Below are 25,181 nucleotides of genomic sequence, written 5' to 3'. Positions count from 1 at the left end.
ATGCAAATATCTTCCTGGATAGGCTAGATTCCACTACTTAGCATGAGTCATCCCTTAAAGTAGCTCAAGTCTGAAGCTCTGGGTTCAATATCCAGAACCATTAAAAAAAGAAAAGAAGCATGGTGGGGCATGACTGAAATCCCCATGATTCCAAGTTGAGTTCTGGGGTGACCGCTCAGAAAACACACTAAGTCCGAATTTGAAACGAATCGAAGAATTTTATTTTATCTATGTTTTCCTGGTCAGGGACGCTTCTGTCATGTCCCAAACGGCCTTCTGATAGAAGCGCGCCAGGCTGTCTGTAGTTCCAGTATTTAAGGAAGAAAATCATATCCTGTGGAATCTGCAAATTGCAAGCACAGGGTCTAAAGGCTGAAAAAAGCAGTGAGCAGAGCAGAGTCAGACAACCACCTCTCGCGGTCGCGCACAGTTGTGGTTGTACATCCTGGGTTCGAGCACATTTGCAGATGTATGAATCACAGAAAAACAATTTTTTAAATACTTTTTAAAAACAGTTATATAACAGTTTCACATGGGAGCCATAAATATGGAGTCACTGTGGCTATACTTGTTATTTTATTAATCTATATTTTTAATCTATAATTTATTAATTGTATTGATCAATTCAGATCATAACAGAGGCCAGCCTGAGCAATTGAGAAAGACCTGTCTCAAAATTAAAATTAAAAAATTAACTGGGGATGTTCTCAGTGACCTTGGGTTAAATCCTTAGCACTGAAGGAGAAAGACAAAAGAAAACAAAACGGTACCCAAGAACCTGTGGTTCTGTTCTCATTCATTCCTTGGTTGGGTGCAATCTACTGTCACTCAGTCCATTGGCTCAATGGGCTCCGTTCCAGAGGGCGGGCCCTGAAGTCCTGTCCAATCAGGGGCACGTGAAGGAAATCTGACCAATCCAGCGCAGAACCTGTGAAGAGGGGGCGGGCGTCTGCCTCCTGAGCTGCTCTGGTCTTTGGAGTCCGCCATTCTTCCGATCCACCTGCAGCCTCACTGTCCTCTGTCTTGCCGTCCACGTCGCTCTACCACGGAGGCGCTGGGGACCCACCGGAGAGCGCTGCGCTCCCGTCCACGGGAAATGGTGAGTGAGCGGGGGCGTCTGGAGCCCGGGCGCTGCGTGCAACTGGCAGGACTGGCGCGGCGGGAACCTGAAACGGTGGGTGGGACACCCGGTCCTCTCCAGTCTGCAGCCCGGAGTCCTCCTCCGGGCAGCGCCGCCCTCAGCTGCCCTGGCCGTCCTAGCGGAGCGTAGGTCCGCCGCGGCGGGAACCCAGCCCCCTCTCGGGTCACTGCGTGGTCGCCTCCGCCCTGTCTGGGCAGCAGTCTGCCAGCAGCCCGGCCTCGCCCCAGTTGTGCGGTGAGACTAGGGACCATCCTCAGGAAGGGTCCACCTCTGTGCGTGGTGTTCCTGTGGGAGGATGGCTGGGGTCTCCTCTTGGGCCTCCCGAATGTGCGGGAAGCAGCACGTCCGACGCAGAGGAGCCTGTCCTGCAGCCTGGCTCTTTATAAATGCCTACGTTTATAGATTTATCAAGGTTGTGAACTATTTGTTTCTCATGCTGCATGGACACAGTATTTTACTAATTTTTTTTTCCAAGTACTGAATGGTACTTTTTAAAGATCTGGTTTTTCATTTTGAGCATTTTTCATGAGAGGAAAGCAGAGAATTTTTTGACCATTGGGGAGAAAATTGTGTGTGCTTTTCCCTTTGTATTTCCTTGACACAAAAACTTATCATGATTTTTGAGTTGAGATTCCCCTCTGCAGATATCAGTGTTTGAGATGTACTCACCTCACCCTCCCATCTTTTCCTGGCCCTGGGTTTCAGAACTGCCTGACACAGGTTGTCACAACTCCATGTCTAAATCCTCTTGGAGTGTCTACTGAACGCCATTCCCTGGGTCTTGTGCTCCCAGAGAGTAGTTGGAGATGCGAGGGTGAAACCTCTCAGAGGAGTAGCTGAATGTTCTGCTAGATCCCCGCCCTCCATCTAAAAGGCATTTCAGTTGTTTCTTTTATTAGCTACTGTGAATAGCACTATAATCAAAATAAGAGCACAGTCATTTCTTTGACATACTGATTCCAATCCCTTTAGCTATGTACCTAGAATTATTTGGCAAGTTTTGACAGTGGCCACTTTAATTGCACTGTTCAGGCTGCAGGAAGTCTACTATTTGTGCATTAAGTCCCTGATGAAAATTAGAATCCAGCCTGTCAAATTGCCACTGGAAGAGTGTGCTGTGACTTTGTGTGTATGCTTTTTATCCTCTATTCTTCACTCCTGGTGGGAATTGTGCCCAAGGAAGTACTTGCCCACCAGTGTAAAACCATTTGTTTGTGATCTGTGGAGATTTGCACATGCTCAGTTACCTTTGTTTGTAGAACTCAGGAGGTTTGGATGGAGACCCAGGAAGAAAAGGTGTTGAAGTTGATTCTGGCTATATAGGAGCTCAGTCATCTGCAGCAGCAGTTGGCAGAGTGAACTGGCAGACCCAGAGCCCTTCTAGGGATAAACTGACACCTTTGAGATTTAACCCATTGTCTTCCCTGGTCCCAGGTGATGAAGCCAATGGAAGTACTTGCATGTCCATAAAAAATCACTTTTTCCTGTGGTCTTGATACTTGTGTGTTTGTAGTCCCCTTCTCTCTCAGCACTAGACAAATTAGGATGCAAACCACAGAAAACTTTAGAGTTAGGATATGTAGAGTCCCAATCTTCCTCTCCTAGGTCTCTCAATTTACTTATGACATGACTTTGTCTAAGGACTTGAAACATGAGTAGATATTTATTCAGTGTATCCATAGATGGAGGGAGAGTCAGGAGCCTCCTATTCTGCTGAATTTCCAACATTATCCTCCATTAATACCTGCCTTTTATTGTGGTGCTGGAGTTTGAACCCAGACCTTGCACATTCTGCATGCACACTCTACCAGTGAATTATGCTGCCAGTTCCTGCACCTACCTTTAGATTGGGCTGACCATGCATTGAAATCTAATGTAATTCTTCATGTTTGGATTCATATTGCCTTTCTGTTGCTCTTGGCAATAGAAAATTTGCATACACATGAATTTAGCTATATATTTTGTTTGTGTTATGAATTCTTATTATTAATGCAATATTACTTTTATACATTAGTGTCAGGTAATGATAGCTACTTCTCTTTTTTTCTAATTTAGGAGGAATTTTTTTATTTGTTCTAATTATTTATACATGACAGCAGAATGCATTTCAACTCATTGTACACAAATGGGTACAATGTCTCATTTCTCTGGTTGTATATGATGCACAGTTACACCATTCCTGCATCATGGGTAATAATATACATAGGGTAATAATGTCACTCTCATTCCACAATCCTTCCCACTCCACCTCCATCCCCTCCTCTCACTATCCTCTGCCCACTCCCAAGTTCTTCTGTCTTTCCATAGTACCCCACCCCCATTATGGATCAGCATCTGCATATCAGAGAAAACATTTGGCCTTTGGTTTTTTTGGGTTTGGCTTATTTCACTTAGCATGATATTCTCTAGCTCCATCCATTTACCTGCAAATGCCATAATTTTGTTCTTCTTTAAGACTGAGTAATATTCCATTGTGTATGTATATAGCACAGTTTCTTTATCCATTCATCTATTGAAGGGCATCTAGGTTGGTTCTGTAGTTTAGCTATTGTGATTTGAGCTGCTATAAACATTGACATGGTCATGTCACTGTGGTATCCTCATTTTAAGTCCTTTTGTTATAAACCAAGGGTAGGATAGCTGGATCAAGGAGTGGTTCCATTCCAACTTTTCTAAGGAATCTCCATATTGCTTTCCATAGTGTTGCACTAATTTGCATTCCCACCAGCAATGTCTGAGCGTACCTTTCCCCCCACATTCCCCACCAACACTTACTGTTGCTTGTATTCTTGATGATTGCCATTCTGACTAGAGTTAGGTGATATCATAGAGTAGTTTTGATTTGCATTTCTCTAATTTCTAGAGATGTTGAACATTTTTCCATATAATTGTTGATTGGTTGTATTTCTTCTGGAAACTGTCTATTCAGTTCCTCAGCCCATTTACTGATTGGGTTATTTGGCTTTCTAGTGTTAAGTTTTTTGAGTTCCTATATTCTAGAGATTAGTGCTCTATCTGAAATGCATGTGGTAAAGATTTTCTCCAGTCTGTAGGCTCTCTCTTTGTGTTATTGATTGTTTCCTTTGCTGAGAAGAAGCTTTTTAGTTTGAATCCATCCCATTTATTGATTCTTCTTGTGTATGTGTGGTGCTGCGGATTGAACCTTGTGCGTGGGAGGCAAGCACTCTGCCAATGAGCTATATCCTCAGCCCTCATTTATTGATTCTTGATTTTATGCCTTGGACTTTAGGAGCCTTGTTAATGAAGTCAGGTCCTAAGCCAGCATGATGAAGATTTGGACCTACTTTTTCTTCTCTTATGTCAAGCATCTCTGGTCTAATTCCTAGGTCCTTGATCTACTTTGAGTTGAGTTTTGTGCAGGTTGAGAGATAGGGGTTTAATTTTATTTTGCTATATATGGATTTCCAGTTTCCCCAGCACCATTTGTTGGAGAGGCTATCTTTTCTAAAGGAATGCTTTTGGCACCTTTGTCTAGTATGAGATAACTGTATTTGTGTGGGTTTGTCTCTGCGTCGTCTATTCTGTACCATTGATACATGTTTATTTTGGTACTAGTACCATGACGTTTTTGTTACTATGGCTCTGAAGTATAGTTTAAGGTCTGGTATTGTGGTGCTTCCTGCTTTACTCTTCTTGGTAAGGATTGCTTTGGCTATTCTGGGTCTCTTTATTTCTCCAAATGAATTTCTCTTATTTTATATTTTTAATTCTAGATAAACAATATCTTTATTTCATTTATTTATTTCATGCTGAAGTTCAAACCCAGTACCTAAAGTACCTGAAGTTCAAAACCAGTACGTGCTAGGCAAGGGCTCTACCACTGAGTTACAAACTCTAGCCCTCCAAATGAATTTCATGATTACTTTTTCTAGTTCTATAAAGAACGTCCTTGGGATATTAATAGAAATTGCATTAAATCTGTTTAACCCTTTATGGTCATTTTTTAAAATATTATTTTAGATGTTAATGGACCTTTATTTTATTCATTTATTTATATGTGGTGCTGAGAATTAAACCCAGTGCCTCACACAGGCTAGGCAAGCACTCTACCATTGAGCCACAACCCCAGCCCAACTTTATGGTCATAGTGACAACATTAATTCTGCCTATCCAGGAACATGGAAGATCTTTCCATCTTCTAAGATCTTCTTCAGTTTCTTTCTTCAGGGTTCTATAGCTTTTATGGTAGAGGTCTTTCACCTCTTTTGTTAGATTGATTCCCAAGTATTTTATCTTTTTTGAGGTTATTGTGAATGGGAAAGTTGTCTTAATTTCTCCTTCAGTCTACTTTGCTGAATTCATTTCTGAGTTCTAGAAGTTTTCTGGAGTGTTTTGGGGCTTCTAAGTATAGAATTATGTCTTTGGCCAATAGGGATAGTTTGAGCTCTTCTTTTCATATACATAACTTTTTACTTTCTTTCTTTTGTCTAATTGCTTCTGGCTAGGATTTCAAGAATTATGTTCAATGGAAGTGGTAAAAGAAGGCATCCCTATCTTGTTCCAGTTTTTAGAGATAATCCTTTCTCTCTTTCTCGCTCTCTCTCTCTCTCTCTCTCTCTCTCTCTCTCACACACACACACACACACACACACACACACACACTTCATTGTCCCTTTTACAAGGTCAGCTATTCTTTAAGGTAAGAAGCTGTGTTTAAAAAGGGTTGTAGCCAGGAATCTATCAGTCTTGTGTTCTGCAGCCACTGTTCTTCACCTGCCACTCAGGGCTAGAGGACTCCAAACCTCAAACTTTGACCACTCAGGGTGGATGGGATGACAGTTACCAATCAGAGGCACAGACAGGTAACAGGAGATGGACTTCACATGTGGAAGGTTTTGTCTCTGGCTCCAGCTAAGCTCTGAGTCCATCTTCATGTTCTCTGATATGTGGGTGGCTTTGTCACTCTGACCTATAGGTGCTGGAGGATTTGTAGAGAGGTTGCCTTGAAATACTAGAAGCCAGGAAATGGTTTAGTCTACAGGGGATTAGGGTTGGTTGGAAGCAGCCACACCTGGCTCTGGGAACCTGGGCTTTTCTGAGGTCTAGGATTAAATCTGAATTCCATTTCAGTGCTAGGACAGCTTAGTATTTTGTCCTTTGACTCCTTATAGTGAGGCTGGCCTGGCAGCCAGGGCTCTGGTGGTTTTGTCCTGTGCCCAATCGTTTACCTTTGAGTGATCTGAGTCCTCTCTGCGCAGCTCCTTCCCCATACCTCACACTGACCCAGAGTGGGTGACGAAGGTAGGCAGGGTCATCAGGGGGAATCCTGACCCATGAAAGGGATTCAAATTTGGGCATTCCTTATCACTCTCTTGTACCCTGAGGTCACGCTTTCCAAATCTGTGGAAAGCATGTTTTTTCTAAATGCTGTATTCCTTTTCCAAGTTCACTATTTATTAATAGTTTTTTTCGTGCTACATTTCAAATAACAAAGAATTGTAATTTATTTTTCTGAGTTATTCTTTGCATTTTTAAAATTTTGAACATTTATATGAAAGGAAAGCAGAGAATAATCACCCTTAGATGTTAAACATCTTTGTACCTCTTCTCCATTTATCCTCTGTAGGCACAGTTGCAATATTAGAATGTCTTTTTGTTGTGTCTCCCCTTGGAAAAATTAACAGGATGATATGTCTTCAGTCACTGCAATATATTTTCCTCATTTGCAATTAGGATCTGCATGACACAGTTACCCATAGGTGCTTTCTCTCTTAGAGTTCCTAGGGAATAACAGCCTCTGTGTTCTCCTCTCCTCCTGCAGAGTAGCTTGGGTTTGGGGGATGAAGGATCTTGTGGGATCAGCTGGATACCCTAAAAAATGCAGGAGAATCCTGGCATAGGTTTCATCTATGAGGATCATGGATTTGGCCCTAATCCTAACCCTCGCTTCAATTCCCTGCAGACACATTTTTGCTCAGCAGGTTAGCTCCTGCTGGTGAGAGAAAAGACAAAGATGATCCTTGTTCTTTGGATCCTCAGAGTTGTAAAAGGAGATTAGACTATTCCAAAGAACTAGGAAGATCATCTCAGTAATTCTACAGGTATTTCTAAGGCCAAGCTCACTTCATGCAGATAAGAGGGCACAACAGTGCCTCATGGTGGGATGATCTTCCAGTTCTTAAATGAGCAGGATATTGTGAAAGAGTTTCTCACTGGGCAGATGACCTGACTTGACCCCAGAGTCAGGCATGTTTGTGTTCAGCTGAAAAGTGCCCCCTCCCTGAGTTTGTCAATTTGAAAGAAAAAAAAAAAAAAAAGAAGTTCAGTAACGTCATGTTCGGTTTTTCATAAGCTATGAGGGGTTTTATAGTTTTGTTTTGTTTTGGTTGGGACCGCTTAACCCCTGAGCCCCAGCCCCAGCCCCAGCCATTTTCTGTATTTTATTTAGAGACAGGGTCTTGCTGGGTGGCTTAGAGCCTTACTAAGTTGGAAGCTGGCCTGGAATTGAGATCCACCTGCCTCCACCTCCTGGGCCACTGGGATTGTAGGCAGGCCCCGCCTTGCCCATCTAAGCCATGTATTTCATCAATGGTATTTGAAAGACATAAAAAATATTTCCTAAGAGGAAAGATACAGTTGGATTTCAGCTAAAAAAAAAAAAAAAGTTACAAAGTGAGGCCAGTGTTTGGGACCATAAAGTGGTGTTGTCGGGGCCAGTGCTTTCTACGGGGCCTTCCCTGCTGCTGTCAGGTCCTTCCGCTCCCATCCTTTACACCGATCGCTACACGGCATGGAACATGGGGTTCAGTGATAGGTGTCCATGTTTTTGATGGAATGGAAAATTTAATGACCTATCTGGGAGCACAGTTTTTAGTGAATCTGTTTATATACGTGCCAAACTCAGATTTGGTCGACAAGTTTATTTTAAAGATGCATCTTCATCCTAGGAAAGCAAGCATCTCTAGGTCAAGTAGAGAAGCACTTGTTTTCTGGTTTTGTCCCCATTGCTCATCCAATAATGAAGACAAGGATTTGAGAAAAGGAAAAAATAAGTTTTCTTGCTGTGCTGGTGAAGGAGAAGAGGGGACTCCTGTCCCAGAGGCTGGGATTCTAACTGCCCTGAGGACCAGTGGCCCTTAATGGTGACACGCTGCCCTCTGGCTGTGCCCTGTCAGGAGTTATTATTGATCCTTGAGAGAGAGCCATTTCTTGGATCTGCTGCTGCTGGGCTTGAAGTCTTGTTTTTTTTTTTTATCCTGTGGTGCAGGAGCTGAGGGAGAGACAATCAGCCACAGACAGGAAGAAGTTAATCTCACTCCTCCCGTGATTAGGAAGGGGGAGAGGGAGAAAAGACAGGGGAAAGAGTAATTTTAAAATGAATCACAGTGGGTAGAGCAGCAAGAGTTATGTTCATTTTCCTCATAGTAAATTTTTATGGAAAAATGGGTGACTACATCTCTAAGCTGCTTCCTGCGCAAACTGGGTGATAAAGGGGCTCCTAGAATGAAAGGTTGTTGCCTGTTTTTGTAATTATTTCTTTTGGAGTTTTACTAGAAAGGACTGAGGCAATTCCAGCCTTGGTGGTGATGTAGAATAAGGACACTTTTGCACATCAGTTTCTGTCAGATTGTTGTACATACTTTTTTTTTTTTTTTTTTTTTTTTGATACTAGGGATTGAATTCAGGGGCACTTAGCCACTGAGTCACATTCCCCAGCCCTATTTTGTATTTTATTTAGAGACAGGGTCTCCCTGAGCTGTTAAGCACCTTACTGTTGCTGAGGCTGGCTTTTTGAACTCGCTACTCTCCTGTCTTAGCCTCCTGAGCCATTGGGATTAGAGGTGGGCACCAATGTGCCAGCTGTACATACTTTTTGAACTAAAGATTTCTTGGGGGTGGGATTGCTGAATGGAGTGGACCCTGTTGCATTCCTAGGGAGAAGCAAATAGAACACCTGGCAGGTGGGAGTGGGTGGGGCTGATGATAAATAGAAAATTCAGACTCACCTGGGCATTGTGATGTATGCTAGTAATGTAAGGGACTCAGACATAGAGGAAGAAGGTCACAGTTCAAGGATAGCCTGGGGAACTTAGTGAAAACATTAAAGATCAAAACAATAAAAAGGGCTAGTGATGTAACTCAGTTGTGAAGTACCCCTAGGTTCAGTCCCCAGTACTATAAAAAAAATTTGGAGGGTAAGATCAAAGAATCTTGTACCATGAAGGCAGCATGTACTTAAGAGGGGACATGGAAAATGTGTGTTGGCTGAAGTTGAGATATGTCAGACTCCATGGGGCTATAGGCAGGAGGGGAATTTAAGCCAATTTTAGGTAACAAATATTTTGTTCTGGCAACTAAAAGCAATTTCTTCGGTTAATTGATTATGAATATTTGGATTGTTATAATTAAGATAGGGAAGACCATCAAAATCATAATGGGAAGGGTGACTTTTTGTTTTCCTTTAGGGTAACAGGGATTAAACCCAGGAACACTTAACCACTGAGACACATCCCCAGTCTTTTTTTATGTTTTATTTATAAACGGTCTCACTGAGCTCTTTGGAGCCTCTCTAAATTGGTGAGCCTGGATTTGAATTTGTGGACAGGTGACTCTTTAGTAAGCTGATGTAGAAGAACACAAAGGATAGGAGAGTATTTTCAATTGGCTCTTTCCTAGGATTACCTACCGGCCACATCTTCTGCCACTTTCCATCTGCTCTGTGCATCTTTTCTGTGATAACTTCCAGAGTTATTTGAAGTTGGTACATATAGTAAGTAAAGTGTTTTGCTTTATTCTGAGTGATTATATCAAATTATTCAACATGTTAGGTAGTGGTACAGTCCCCCAATTTATAGGCAGTGGATAAGAGGTATAGATGATATCTTGGGGCTATAACTGGATTCCCAGTTAGGTGAAATACTGCAGGTATGAGCCCCAAAGTTGTGGTATCTCTACCAACGAGGGTCCAAATTGAATTATTGGATAACTAGTTGTTAGGAAATTTGTTGATGTTCTGTGAATTCACACTCCTTTTGGTAGAAGTGGTTGCAGAAAACCAACATCATAGGTCAGGACTTTAACCTGATGCTAGCTATGTGTTGTTCACTGATGAGAATCATGACCCTGGAAGATGGAGCATTTCCACACTGTGGAAAGGGGCCTGGGGGGCCTTGACCTCAGAGGAACTTCTCCTCAGCTGCTCAGGATGTCCTCACCCCTCCTCAGGAACGACCCCTGCAGGGCAGCTCTACAGTTGGTGCTCCCAGGTGTGAGGTACCTTTATTCTAATGTGGACTGCGAGGATGACAGGTTGCTGACCTGACTTCTTTTTCTGTTGTCGCTTTCATAAAACCTTGGGGCCATATATTCCAGTTTGCCCTCATATTTGAAATTTTTATTTTATGATTTGAGTTTAAGATTTTTAATTATATTTTGAAAATATGAGGGAATGGGGTGAAATTCTCTGAAGAAGCCAAGGTAATTCTTTCCATGAAGCAATGCTGTTTATAAATAATGGGAATCTAAACACCTCTGGGTCCCCATTAGGTAAACATGGGTGCTGGCAGTTCCAGTGTGTCCCACTGATCTCCCTATGCCACAGGCACAATGACAGTCCTTGTCTCTTATTGCTGCTCACAATTTTACCATGTATTTCTTAAAAGTCTTTTTGCTTAGTTGTATGACTCTTGAGTTTTCCATAACTTATTTTTATCATTAGTATTCCATGAAGATGATGTTAAAGGTTCCTTTTCTTTTTGAACCGTCTCTCTGCCTCTGTGTGCTGAGCACGTGCTGCCATGCTACTCTCTGGGCATTGATTCACTCATTGTTCTGCTGTATGGAAATAGAATTGTTTAAAGTTTGTCTTTTGATGATGTTGACAGTGTCATTTTTATTTGTTTCCAAACATTAATGTTTCATGAATATTTCACACATTTGGAAAAAACAGTAGGTTGTGTATTATGCATAAATTCAGATTTACTAGTAAATGTCAGTGAGATGTGTCAGCTACCTGGGCATTCATGCATGCGTGTTTGTTCCTTATGAAGATTTACCCTTCCTTTTTTGATGTCATTTTACTTTTTTTTTTTTTTTTTTTAGTACCAGCAGCTCAGGAAGCGAGGCAGGAAGATCACAAGTTCAAAGCCAGCCTCAGCAAAAGTGAGGTGCTACGCAACTCAGTAACTGAGTGTATGAGTTCAATCCCTGGTACTAAAAAAATAAGTAAAATGACATCTTGGAGTAGAGGCTTGGGGGAAGACTGGTTGTCCTGGTGCTGCGGGGCATCTCCTTTTCTCCATTACATCTACAAGTGTAACCCATTGGGATGTGAATATTTCCCCATAACCTCCATTTCATGGAGATTTTTGTGGCCTACAAATTGGATCATGGTGTTGAGGGGTGAGTACAGAATTCATTCTCTCTGCATTTACTCCAAGTTGTAAATGCGAGGAGAGAATCCAAATGTTCAAGGAAAACCCATACCCCTCGGGTGTACAAGAGTCTCCAGTGTACTTCAGTGAGGAAGAATAGGGGTAGGAGAAGGTCCAAGGTGTCAGGATGTCTTGACTTTAACCTTGGGTCTGACCTGTTTTTTAGTCATCTCTGTTCTTCCCGAGCTCATCACCTCGAAAAGATTTCTTTACTTACTTCAGCTTCAACTATTCCTTAACTATAAGAGGTATTTTATTAGTAGAGCTTCAAACATAAGAAACTTCAGCCAAAGCTACAGGACAGAGTTGGATTTTAGAAAAGGAAATCAGCCTTACATTACTTTGTTTAAATGTTTTATTCGCCTGTCTTTTTGTCTAGAGTGTTCTTTGTGGTTTCTCATGTGCTATGGTTTTGTTGTTGTTGTTATTGTTTGTTTGTTTGTTTTTGTTTTTGTTTTTGTTTTTTGAGAGGATGGAACCCAGAGCCTTGTGCTTGCAAGGCAAATCCTCTACCCACTGGGCTATATCCCCCATCAGGTGCTTTGTATTTTGGGAAGTGATTTCAATTGAAATTTCAGGGATTAGCTTTGGAAATTCTACCAGAAATAATAAATAGGGAAAATCTCTTTCATTACAGCTAAGGAAAAATGAGTGCAGTTTTTCAAAATTGAGTTGTAGCTGCATAGGTAAATTTCAGATTTACCAAGTCATCCATCAGCTCCTCGCCCATAAAGGCCTGTGATAGTCAATAAATCATAGATCTTATCATCTGGATATTGGATTTTTTTAATATTTATGTTTTAGTTGTAGTTGGACACAATACCTTTATTTTATTTATTTATTTTTATGTGATGCTGAGGATCAAATCCAGGGCCTCGCATGTGCTAAGCGAGCGCTCTACCACTGAGCCCCAGCCCCAGCCCTGGACATTGGAGTTTAATAGTAAATCATATGAGATAATGTTAGGCAAATCCTAGAATCATTCACATGGTTTATGTTTTAATAAATGATTTGTTATAGCATAGATAGCAACCAAATAGTACATTTATTCTCTGAAAAAGATACATGCTCTTGCTTTTCCTCTTGAGGTATGTATGTCAGTGCTTTGCACATTTATTGCCTCCTATGGACATAAACACTGAGTTTGGCCAGTCAAGTGGGCGGTGCATGCCTGGGATGCCAGCTACTGAGGAGGCTAATGAAGGAGCATTGTACATTTGAGATCAGCCTTGGCAGCTTAGGGAGATAATGTCCCAAAATAAAAAATGAAAAAGGCTATGGGTGTTGCTAGTAATAAATCTGCAAATACACCCTGGATTCAATCCTTATTACATAACAAAATCCCACTGAATGTGAGTAATTTTACCAATTAAGTAGTAGGTCCTTTCTCATTTAATACTAAATGAACAAAATTGGGAAGCAGAGGGGTCTGAGCTCAGTAAGACTTCTAGTTAATTTAATCTTGAGGTCTTTGGGACCCATGTGTTTTGTTTCTTGAGACCCATATTTTCCAGATATGGGTTTGAATTGTAGGCAGTCACTCCTGAGAAGGAAGTCTAGAGAAGAAAGAGGAAGATGTGATTGGTTGCCACTTTGCTTCCTTTTCCTCTCAGAATAGTCAGCTTTAACTCTAAAATATGTATGCCCAGATATACCCCCTATACCAGGGGCCTTCTGTTCTCACATGTCTCCTAAGCCAGGCCAGGCACATGACACACAGAATTCAAAAGTTTTTCTTTTTGACAAATGAACATCGGAAAGTCTTGATATCCTAGATTTCCACTGGGGATGTTTTTGGGTCATTAGATATTTCTGAAGAAGTGAATCATGCTTTCTTTATTTTCCATCTGGATAGTCCAACATTGATAAATACATAAGAGTCAATAAAATGTACATTTGTTGCCCCTAAGAACTTATTAAGTCCTAGAAGAAGAGAATGATTAGAAGAGACCCAGTCTCTAGAATGCCATGGAAAGTCTTCTGAAGTTACCTATTATATTATGTTGTTTTGATTTATACCACAGCAGTGATATGTCTTTTTATGTCAGTTGACATGTTGTACCAATTTGTTCTGTTACAGCTGTTTTATCCTTATTGGCTTGGTAGGAATGCTGCCTGCCAGGTTCTCCCTAAAAAGTTAGTTTTTCTCTTTCTCTTAGGCATCTTGGTAGAATTTTTCTAAATAATCTACATAAACCATCATATTTAATGTTAGCGTTTTTCTTTGTGCCTTGCTTTGGGGAATGCAACTCTGCCTTTGGTCTGCCACAGACGTTCCTTTACTCCTGGAGCTGCTGAAGCTGACCAAGCCCTGGAGGCTTCAGTTCATCCCACCTGCAGCTCATGGACATAATCTCATAACCTCCTTGCATTTCCCATGAAAGAAACAAAACTCATATGTTTACAAAGGTCTGAAAATTTATAATGTACCTCAAAATAAGTTTGGAATAACAGGAAAAGTGAAGAGTGTCAAAGACTCAGCCCTTACTGTATACTCAAGTGTGTATCACAACAGTGTCTTTTAAAATAGCATTCATCCCAAATTGATTTATAAATTTTATAAGACGGAATATAGGACTTATTTTCATTTGCATGAAAAATTCTTGTTTCAGTGTATAGAGTTGACACTTCTACGTGTGTATATGTGAAATACAAATATCATTTAATCAATTTGATCTTGTTTCTTTACATTTTTTTAAATATTTTTAGTTGTAGATGGACACAATGTCTTTTTAAAATATATATATATAAATATATATTTAGTTGTATTTGGACACAATATCTTTATTTTATTTTTATGCAGTATTGAGGATCGAACCCAGGGCCTTGCACATGCTAGGTGAGCGCTCTACCACTGAGCCATAACCCCAGCCTCGATGGACACAATATCTTTATTTTGTTTATCTAGTTTTACGTAGTGCTGGGTTCGAACCCAGGGCCTCACACATGCTAGGCAAGTGCTCTACCACTGAGCTACAACAGCAGCCAGTAGTCTTCTCATTTTTAATCACTGCCCTTCTCTGGAAATTCTTCTAACATTCACACTTTAAATTGACTTTAATACTGCATTTTCTTCTGAATTACAAGTCAAATAAACTTGGGTGAAAATAAGGCTCTGTCATTTACTAGTTGTTTCACAAAATGTCAAAAGATGAACACCATTATTGCTATCACATTATTTTGGTTTTCTGCATTAAGACATGGAAAACTCTTACATAGTGAGAAGTATATATTTGAAGTGGTTGAAAAGGATTGTTGTTGATAGTTGCTATTTTAATAAAAGTACATAAATTCATTAAAATATTTGAGCTCAGATGCAGCAATGATTTTTCCTACAGTGGTCTACCTCATTGCTCTTCAGAAGTTTCTCTTGGAGCCCTGACACTACTATATTGGAATCAGGACCAGGAAGAAACCAGGACCCATCTCAGAACTAGTGGATCAGAGTTTGCATTTTAGTAAATCTGTAATTCATGGCTTTGCATTTAAAATTTAAGAATCACCCTTCTTACTCACCATAACAAACTCACCGGAGAAGTAGACAATTTATCTTATAAAATATAAAATTGCAATTAAAATGTATATTCTTGTGTTAATGCCTTAATTTCACATTTCATAAAAGTGGAGTTTATACACTTTTTTTGGACATGATACTTTCCTCAGAGTTAGATAATAGAAAATATCACTATGTTAAAAAGTATTTTCCTAAATAATTAAAGTTAGTCCCCTACTTGACAGCCAGGTCTGCTAACTCTCATTTCAACTTCAGTCAATTGAAACACTCTGTGGATGATCAAATGGTCTGTGTGCTATTAATTTACCTATTCTTATTTCAGGAACTGTTGACATTCAGGGACGTGGCCATTGATTTCTCTGAAGAGGAATGGGAATGCCTGGAACCTGCTCAGCGGAATTTATACAGAGATGTGATGCTAGAGACCTACAGAAACCTGGTCTTCCTGGGTGAGCAGAGCTTCCCTTCAGAGTTCCTAATTAATCAGAATTCCTAATAGTATAATTTTCTTCCTGTGCAGAATATCTTTTGGGAATTTCTACACTGCATTAATGAGTTTCAGATGTTTTGCTTTTAAGAAAATGTCTTGGGCAGTTTTTATTAAAGAGAAGAAAATGTTACTGTCATTTATTTAGTTCTTAATCTTTCCCTTTCTTGATGTGATATATGCCCTTCACTTTAGATTAGTGGTGCTAAATTCAGTGATACAGAATGACATGACCTACACATCAAAGTTCAATTTCTTTCCTTTATAGTACCAGAATAAAAGGATCAGTGGTCACAGGGAGAACCCCAAGAAATAGTCATTTTATTTTTCAATAAGCACATGGTCTCTAAGCTATGTTTGGGCACCTTCCTCTGAAGCAAAGGAAAGAGTCCTGAGCCATGTACCCAGGTAGGTAGAAATTCATGAAGCAGAGGACACAGTTGAAAGGTCCAAAGCTCAAGGAGGAATCCAAACTTCCAAATATTGATGGAGAAGTTATCATTCCACAGAAATGGTTTTCCAGGAGCTTAGATTTGTTCTCTTGCTATCCTACAAGGACAGGTACTGCCCTGTGTTTAGCATGCTTTCAACCTCTTCAGTCTCCTGCTTCTGCTGCACTGATGTCACAGTGTGTTCAGATTAACAGCTCAAACACTCCCCTTTGCTTGTGATTGTAAGCGTGATCTGACAACATTTCTAATATTTGGGGCATTTCTTGGAAATCTATGCACATTTCGGTAAAGCTCTGGGTGAAGTCCTTGTAGTATCATAAAGAAGTTTCTCTAATGTCACTTATATGTTTATTCATTGAAATTCTCTGCTGGATACAGTGGCACACACTCAGGAGGCTGAGACAGGTGTATCTCGAGTTCAAAGCCACCTTCAGCCATGGTGAGGAACTAAGCAACTCAGTGAGAGCCTGACTCTAAGTAAAATACAAAATAGGGCTGGGGATGTGGTAAAGTGCCCCCAAGTTCAAAGAAAGGGCAGGAGGGAGGGAAAAAAGGAAGAAAATACTGGATTTTCTGTGGAATTTTTCTATCATATGAATGTCAGTGATTCACAGTGGATGCTCATTTTGGGTATATATGGTCATAGGTGAAAATTACAGTTATATAAAAGGATTTGTAAAATAGTACATCCATGGTTATTCAGAATTTTGTTGTTTAAATTTCCATTTTCATTTGCCTTTTCTGTGTTTCATTTTATAGGGTAGACTTAATGTTGTAGTGTAGATTTCCTTACATGAGTTAATGGTGTTTTTATTTTTTCCTACATTTTATGATTCAATTGCAATTTCTAATATTTCACAATTAGCACAATGTAAAATGAAATTAAGACACTCCTGACCCTTTTTTCCATTGCCAATAAAATTATATTTGCTATTTCTTTAATTTTATTTTTTAATACTTTTTTTGAACTTACAGATGGATACAATACCTTTATTTCATTTATTTATCTTTAGTGGTGCTGAGGATTGAACCCAGGGCCTCGCGTTCTAGGCAGGCTCTCTAAGCATTCTCAAGTGTTCACTGTGCTACAACCCCAGGCTCAATTTTATTTTTTGTCTTTGTTTCTATTGCCAATAAAATTACATTTGATATAAAATATATCTCGTAAGTTTTTGTCTTAAAGTATGTTTTCCATGTGATGGTTATTGCCACACCAGTTCCAGTCAGTTTTTTGTGTACTATTCTTATATACTTTTGCCTCCACATTGCATCCTTAGATTTAGAGTCTCCAGTAGACTACATGAAACTGTATTTTTTTATGTTTCATTTGCTTCTTTTTATTCTTTTTCTTTCCTATTGCTTTAACTTGTGGTTCATTATCTGCTATAGTAACATTCTTTGATTCCTCTTTTACTTTCCTTTATTTTGTGTGTATTTGTTTTGTCATTTACTTTGGGATTTTTATAAGAATCATTTTAAGCTTACACTACATTTTAATCTGGCAACAAATTAACTTGAATTTCATAATAAAATTCAGCATATTTATATATCCTTTGAAAATGGTTATTGATGGCACAGTTATTTCCATCATTCTGTCCATTCACCCTTTCACAGTGTTCTCTAGCTCCTTTCTGAATTTCATCCTTCTACTAAGAAATTGACTAATTATCACACTCAAGTACCTTTCTCATTGGCACGTCTTTTACTCTTGATGCTGTCGAGATTCTTTGTGAATATTGAAAAGTTGAGTAAAATGTGCTTTGAGTCTTTAGTATTTTTCTACTTGGAAGGTAATTGAGCTTCTTGATCTTGTTTAGATACGGTTTTTTGCTCCTATTTATACTATTATCAGATTTTTTTTTTTTTGAGAGAGAGTGAGAGGAGAGAGAGAGAGAGAGAATTTCCAACATTTATTTTTTAGTTCTCAGTGGACACAACATCTTTGTTGGTATGTGGTGCTGAGGATCGAACCCGGGCCGCACGCATGCCAGGCGAGCGCGCTACCGCTTGAGCCACATCCCCAGCCCAGATTATTTTTATTGATACTAGAGATGAAACTCAGTTGCTTTTCCACTGCCCTTTTCTTCAGGCCTTTTATTTTATTTTATTTTTTTATGATATCTTACTAAGTTGCTGCACGGCTTCAAACTGTGATCCTCCTTACTCAGCCTCCCATATTACTAAGATTACAGCTGTGCACAAACATCCCTGACTCTCTCAGACAGTATTTTTGAAGAAATTCTTCAATTACACAACTTTTGTATGTTTCAAGTAATGATTTTGTCTGAATTTTATTCAATTTTCTGTGTTCTGGATTAGGTAACTTATTTCGAATGTTTTTTTTTAGGTTCTTTGGGTAATTTGTAACTCTTATTTTCCTAATTGTGAATTTCTAGTGTTTTGTTCCTTTTATTAAACCAAGTGTCCGTTTTTCTTTTTGTACTGTATTACTTTTTATTCATCCATTTAAAAACCAGCCAATAGTAGTCATTTTAGAAAACAATATAGAAGTTAGTAAAGAATTGAAGAATAGGGAAGCACAGTGCTACATGCTTTTAACTCAGGTAATAGGAAGGATGTGCAAGAGGATTTTATGTTTGAGGCATGTCCCATGATATCTCAAACAATTTAATTTTGAAGTGGCTTGTGTTTAACTCAGTGGTACAACACCCTTGGGTTTGATCTTAAGCATTACACAAAAAAATTAAAATTACAATGCATGATCCAGAAATGCAAGCTTTAAATGGTTATCCAGAGGATATTAAATCTGCATGTTGAATATCTGTGTTATTGTCATGCAAAATCTGTTATATCCAAGTCTCAGTCATGGAACATAGAAGGTAGTTTAAGTGGGTGGATTTTCCTAATTGTACAACGGGTGTATTCTCAAGGAGGATGACTTGTAGAGTATATTACTCTCCTAATGATGTACTCATCTTGAATACTGTGAACTCTCAGATGGTTTGGCTAATTCTCAGAAAGTAATTTCATCTGTCCATTGTTATTTAGCTCATATATTTATGGAGTAATATTCTGCTACCCTGCTGATGTTCTGACTGCAATAATTTTATATTTACAAAGTATATTTTCAGTCTAATATGTAAAAATTTTATTTATTTCAGCCATGACCTCTCATCATACCCAGGAAATTTCACCAGAGCCTGGCATAGAACATTTATTTATAAAAGTGATAAACAGAATATATGGAAATTGTGACCTTGACTTTTTACAACAAAAGAAAGTACAGGACATTGCAGTTGAGAGTGAAGGTCAGAAATCATATTATGATGGACAAGACCAATTTGTAGTGACTGCACCTAATGAAAATTTTACTGTCAACACACCTGAAGAACATTTAGTGCCTCAGAAAAGTATTCAATGCATAACTGAAGGACAAGTTTCTAAAAGTGATCATTTTGAAAGTTTCTTTACAAATTATCCATTATTCTGTGATGAACAAAGAATTCTTTCTTGTTCCCAAACATACACTTTTAATGATTGTGGGAAGGCCCCTATGTACTCCATACTGCTAAATCAAAATTCAGATGTAGATTACTGGAAAGTGTGTAACACATGTAATGAAACAAGCAACACTTTCAGCCAGGTCTCTACCCTAAGCAACCAGTGTACTTATGTTGGAGAAAACAATTATGAATGTAGCAAAACACAGGAGAACTCTAGCTCTGGTTGCAATATGAGAGAACATCAGTGTGCTCATTGTGCACAGAACCTTTACAGAGATGACGAATGTGGGAATGTCTTTCCTCAGTGCTCAAAGCAGATGACCCATCCAAGTACTCAGGGCCAAGAGGCGCCTTGCAAATGTGAGGAATGTGAGAGAGCTTCTAACCCAGCTGCTAGCCTTCCTCAATACAGTGGAGCTCATCCTGGAAGGGAGCCCCCCAAATTTAAGGAATGTGACCAAGCATGGAGTAGCTCACCCCTTTCTAAACACCATAGGTACCATAGCAGTGATCAACACTACAAATTCAAAGAATGTGGCAAAACTTTTAATCGAGGACCTCCCCCTGTTAAGCACCGCAGAACTCATAGTGGAGAGAAACCCTACAAATGTGAAGAATGTGGCAAATCCTTTAAAAAATGCTCAAACTTTTCTAAACACCTGAGATTGCATAGCAGTAAGGAAGCCTACACATGTAAAGAATGTGACAAAGTTTTTAAGAATTTTTCAACCCTTACACAACACAAAAGAATTCATACAGGAGAGAAGTCCCACAAATGTGAAGAATGTGGCAAAAGTCTAAATCGAAAAGCATACCTTACTCAACACCAGAGAATTCATACTGGAGAGAAGCCGTATAAATGTGAAGAATGTGGAAAAGATTTTAATCAAAGCTCAAATCTTAATAAACACCAGAGAATTCATACTGGAGAAAAGCCCTACAAATGTGAAGAGTGTGGCAAAGGGTTTAATCGAAGATCACACCTTACTCAGCACCTGAGGCTTCATACTGGAGAGAAACCCTATAAATGTCACGAATGTGGCAAACATTTTACCCAAAGAGGGTACCTTACTGAACACCAGAGAATTCATACAGGAGAGAAGCCCTACAAATGTGAAGAATGTGGCAAAGGTTTTACTCGAAAGGCACACCTTACTCGACACAAGAGAATTCACTCTGGAGAGAAGGAAAGTCCCAGTGATAGCATCCCAGAACACCTGCTGTCTTTTCTGAACATGCTACGAGGACCTAGAGAACTGGATTGCAACACTCTTCCATAGCAGCTAACCCCACTCGACCACCTTCCAATGTTGTGCAGCTTTGTAGGAATACTGACTGGAACTGAGGAGAGTTTTTTTTTTTTTTTGTCTTTTTTTTAAATTTCTTTCTTCCTGTCCATCTAACTTCCTTTTTGTCAGGTTTTCTTAGTCTCTTTTTTTACCTTTTTAACTCCTTTCCATCTCTTTCCCTTTTCCAGTGTCTGTATATTTTTCTTCTTTGGAAATTTATGTCCTTTTGATGAAGGCAGAAAATTATGCATCTCCCTAGCCATCCTGCATGATTCTGTGTGCCCTTGAAGAGTGTGTTCCTGTCACCTCCCTGTTCATTTATCATCCACAACAAGTTGATACACCAGGTTGAGAGTTCACCTATATCTACTGCTTCCCTAATAAAGTAGGAAAAATGGCAGGCTTCAAGAGTCTGGTAAGTATTTCCTGTTTATACTTTTTTTTTTGTGGCCAGACCCAGTCTCACCATCTCTGGATTAAACAGAACAAGAGCTGGAATTGTCCACAGCACAAGGAAACTCTTATTTTTATGCTGTTTCTTTTCTACCTGAGGAACTTTCTACAGCTATGCCTTCCTTGTGTTCAGGAAAATTTGTGAACTGTGGGACCCGATGCAACCTCAGCTGAGACTTGGAAACCTTCATCAACACAGGAAAAAAAGAACACAACACTACAGTCACCAAGAAGAGAACAGTGTTAGCTTACATTCACAGTTTTTACTTCTACTACTGATGCTGGTTATTTGCCAAAGAAAAGAATTCTTTTGGCCTTAAACCCTGCAGAAAAATTTCCTTTAGGACAAGATACTACCATTCTCTGACAGATTTCCAGTAGGTACAGAACCTTCCCAAGTCTAATATTGAAGCTGGATAATTGGAATGTGGATAGTGGTTCTCTCTGAGCCAATAAAAGCACATGACGAGCCAGACATGGTGGCACATGCCTGTAATCCCAGCAACTTGGAAGGCTTAGGTAAGGAGGATTGTGAGTTCAAGGCCAGGAGGGGGGGGGGGGGGGAAAAACATGAGGAGGGCCCAGGTTCTAAAGTCTGGTATTAGAAAACAAAAAATTTAAACACCTTTCTCTAGCCTCAAAGGACAAAAGGAGGAGGAGAAGGGGACTAGAAAATACTTGGCATATACCTTAATACATAAAATAGTGTCAGACCTAAGCTGGCACTGAACTAAACACCATGAAAACTGAACACCGAGGGCTGTGTTTTCTTGGTTCACCTGTAGAACTAAAACAGATTCCCCACCAGGCCCAACTCTTAGCCTTAGCCTTCTGCAAAGGGCTCCAAGGAGCTTTCTGTCCCCACTGATTTGCAGATGTGGTCTTTAGCAGATCCCAGAAGGAACTCAAGAGGGAAGAGAAATTACTCCCTGGGAGCATGAGCTTTAAGTCCATGGCGACCTGGGGTGCACTTCGTCGTTTGAGAAAGAAAACTGGTGCAGGACCAATCGCACACACACACACATGAGATAAGAAGTCCCACAGAGAGGGACAGCAGCCACAACTCCCCCTTGGATGCTACCTTTTATAGGCTAGAATCATGGCTATGTGCTAGGGGCAGGTTTAGTCTTGACTGACATAGCAAAGCGGGAACAGGGAAACCGGTGCGTCCCTTTATCTTCTCAAGGAGAGAATAGGGAAACCAGTACGTCCCTATCTCGGGGGCAGGTAAGTTGTCTCCTATCCCTCAGGAAGAGACCAGCATGTCTCTAAGCTGGTAGGTTTTATCTCAGGCTACTTTCTATTTCTTGGGAATAAGAACAGTACTCATAAAGTGGGGGTGGGGCAAAGGAACATGGCTGCAATGATGCTAACAGTTTGTAGTCCAGGGGAGATGGAGTGTCTATCCTTTATCACTCCCATCCCTCCTTGAGACAGTGATTGGTAGCACAACAGTCCCAGGTGGTAAAGAAGCCTGATGGCACTTGGAAAGTAACTGCTCTGTAGGGTGAATGCAGTGGTGCCTTCTTTGCATGCAGCTGTTCCCATGGTGCATGAATCAGATGAATGTAACTCAGACACCCCACCAAAGTGGAGGCATATTTGGGACAAAGGAGTGCTTTGTGCACTGGTCCCTTATCCCATGAGCTCCAAAAGATCCTAGGGTAGGTGCAATGTGCACCAAAAGATCCTAGGGCAGGTGCAGTGTGCTCCAAAAGATCCTAGGGCAGGTGCAGTGTGCTCCAAAAGATCCTAGAGCAGGTGCAGTGTGCACCAAAAGATCCTAGGGTAGATGCAGTGTGCACCTGAGCAAACACCACATCCTGCTGATAAATGTGAGTGGACAGCCATCGTCCTTCAAGGTAGGAGAAGCCCTGGTGGGCACCAGTACTTGGTTCACTGACCAGTCCAGCTGAGTCCCATGGACCATTGCACTGCCATTGCTCTACGGACACCTTATGGTGTGATGCTGGGCTGGGGCAAAGCCCCCAATTGGCTGGTCCCTGCCATAAGTGCTGGAAATAGTGGGGGTCCTGTCACCAAGGCAAGAATTTTACTTCCATGCACAGATGTTTTTAAAAGCAGTGTCCATCACTTTTAAGGTTTTTCTTTGGTAGGAAAAAGATGACTTAAAATGGTATCTAGGTTTTTTAGATAGGTTGATTTTCATGAGTAACCCCAAATGAGCAGTTAAAAACAGGACTTTTCGTAAATTTCACTGGGACTCACAATTAAACTACAAGGCAGTGTAGTGCGCGATCCTCTCTGAGAGGACCTACTACCTTGCTTGAGAGTGTCCTCTTTGCCCTTTTTCATATCTTTATTTATTCATTTTGGTTCTAGGTATTGATCCCTATGGTGCTTCCCCACTGAGCTACAGGCCCACCCTGTTTTATATTGTGTTTTGGGACAAAGTCTTGCTGAGTTGCTTCAGGCCTTCCTGTGTTGCTGAAGCTCACTTTGAACTTGTGATCCCTCTGCTTCATCCTCCCAAGCGACTGGGATCAAAATGTGTGCCACTGGGCCTGGCTTTTCTATCCCTTTTCATAAACTTTTCTATTGTTTTAGTAAGTGCCATGTCTTGCCTGGAGGTCTCTCAAGGGAGAACATACTAGGGTCATGGAAGGGAACCTCCAAAAATGCCTTCCTCTGTCGCCATAGGTATTCTTACAGCTCAGCCACCCCTGATGCTTGCCTTCCACCTGAGTGAGTAGGAAGCCAGCTGAGGGTGGGCAAATGCCAAATGTTTGCAGGGACAGCCACTCCCATCTGCCAACATTGCAAAAGTAAAAACCACTGCTATTTTCTCAGCTGCAAAAATTCCTTCGGCATACATAACTTCTGTCTGCAGATGCCCATCTAACCAATGCTAACATCACCCCTTCCAGCTATCAGCTGTCCATCCAATGAGACATCTAGGGCCAGAGGAGTAGGCAATTATGCCCCCATAAAGAAGTCACATTCTGAAAGCCATGTTTTCTCTCAGTGAAGGTGGAAACAAGGGGGATTAATAACCCCTAGGGGACAGGCCAGAAAGAAGGTGCTAAGGTTGGAGCAGCTGCTTCTACAAATGGCTTGAAACAGCCTTTGCATGTAGGAAAAAAATGAAAATATAAAGGACGCACCTTCACCTCTGCCACCGTTCTGGGTGACACTGAATCACCTCAATCCCTGTTCCCCTGCTGGGCTGCAGCAAAGGGAGCAACCCAGGATGTGTACAGTTAATGCCCATCACGGGCAGCAGAGGCTGGCCTAGTCCAACAGCAGCACCACCTACCTCTCGCAGAATGACCTGAGTCCTGGAGCCTGCCCCTATGCTAGGGAGGGGGAGCATCCATTTACTCAAGTGGGCACAGGGGCTGTAGGCCCAACCTCAGTCCATGTGCCTGGGGTGGCTGCTGGGTGAGTATTGTAGGAAGTGGTCTCAAGGGAGGATACAGGAAGGTAAGTTTGCAAGTGCCTGCCAGTGATCAGCTCGGGGACAGCTGGCAGTTGCGGTCCACAGGAAACCCATGGAAATGGAAGCCTAGTTCTCACCTGGCCTGCTTTACTAACCAAGTGATAATTTGATGATTATTCTAGCAACTCTTGGGGCCAATGAGAAACTGTGTGCTGTGTCTGGCTGAAATAGGAATTTGGGACACAAGGAAGATTAAGTCTCAAAAGTACAAGGACCATAAGCCACTAGAATACAGGAAATGCCCATGAAGTATTGACATTAAAAACAAGCAACTTCTAAGAAAACCAGGATTCTTTTGATGCCACTATCTGTGCTCCCAAAATACTAATATGATACCTGGACAATGAGCAAGCCTAGAAAAATGTGTGAAATCACAATTCTGATTCCACCTCTAGTCCAGCCCTCACCTAATGTCCCTCTATAAATAACACTACCCAGTGGTTTGCTGTATCTCCCTTGGAGGTGCCCTGCATTCTGTGACTATGTATCCTAAATAAATCTGCCCATGTCTCTGATTGATAAGTGCT

At 40.7% G+C, this 25,181-nt stretch overlaps 1 protein-coding gene across 1 annotated transcript; it reads left to right on the top strand.

The window, feature by feature from the left end:
- Positions 1-944: 944 nt before the first annotated feature.
- On the top strand, positions 945-25,169 carry LOC101956511 (uncharacterized). The gene is made up of 4 exons (XM_013364302.4): positions 945-1,099; positions 15,372-15,498; positions 19,111-21,713; positions 24,777-25,169. Exons 1-3 carry the CDS (start codon positions 1,097-1,099, stop codon positions 20,730-20,732), a joined length of 1,752 nt encoding a protein of 583 aa, XP_013219756.1. The 5' UTR covers positions 945-1,096; the 3' UTR covers positions 20,733-21,713; positions 24,777-25,169.
- The last annotated feature ends 12 nt before the right edge of the window (positions 25,170-25,181 follow it).

This window comes from Ictidomys tridecemlineatus, chromosome 12, assembly GCF_052094955.1.
Source record: "Ictidomys tridecemlineatus isolate mIctTri1 chromosome 12, mIctTri1.hap1, whole genome shotgun sequence".
Lineage (NCBI taxonomy): Eukaryota > Metazoa > Chordata > Mammalia > Rodentia > Sciuridae > Ictidomys > Ictidomys tridecemlineatus.
The sequence above is the reverse complement of the archived record's forward strand: the minus strand, read 5'-3'. Positions and strand labels throughout refer to the sequence as shown.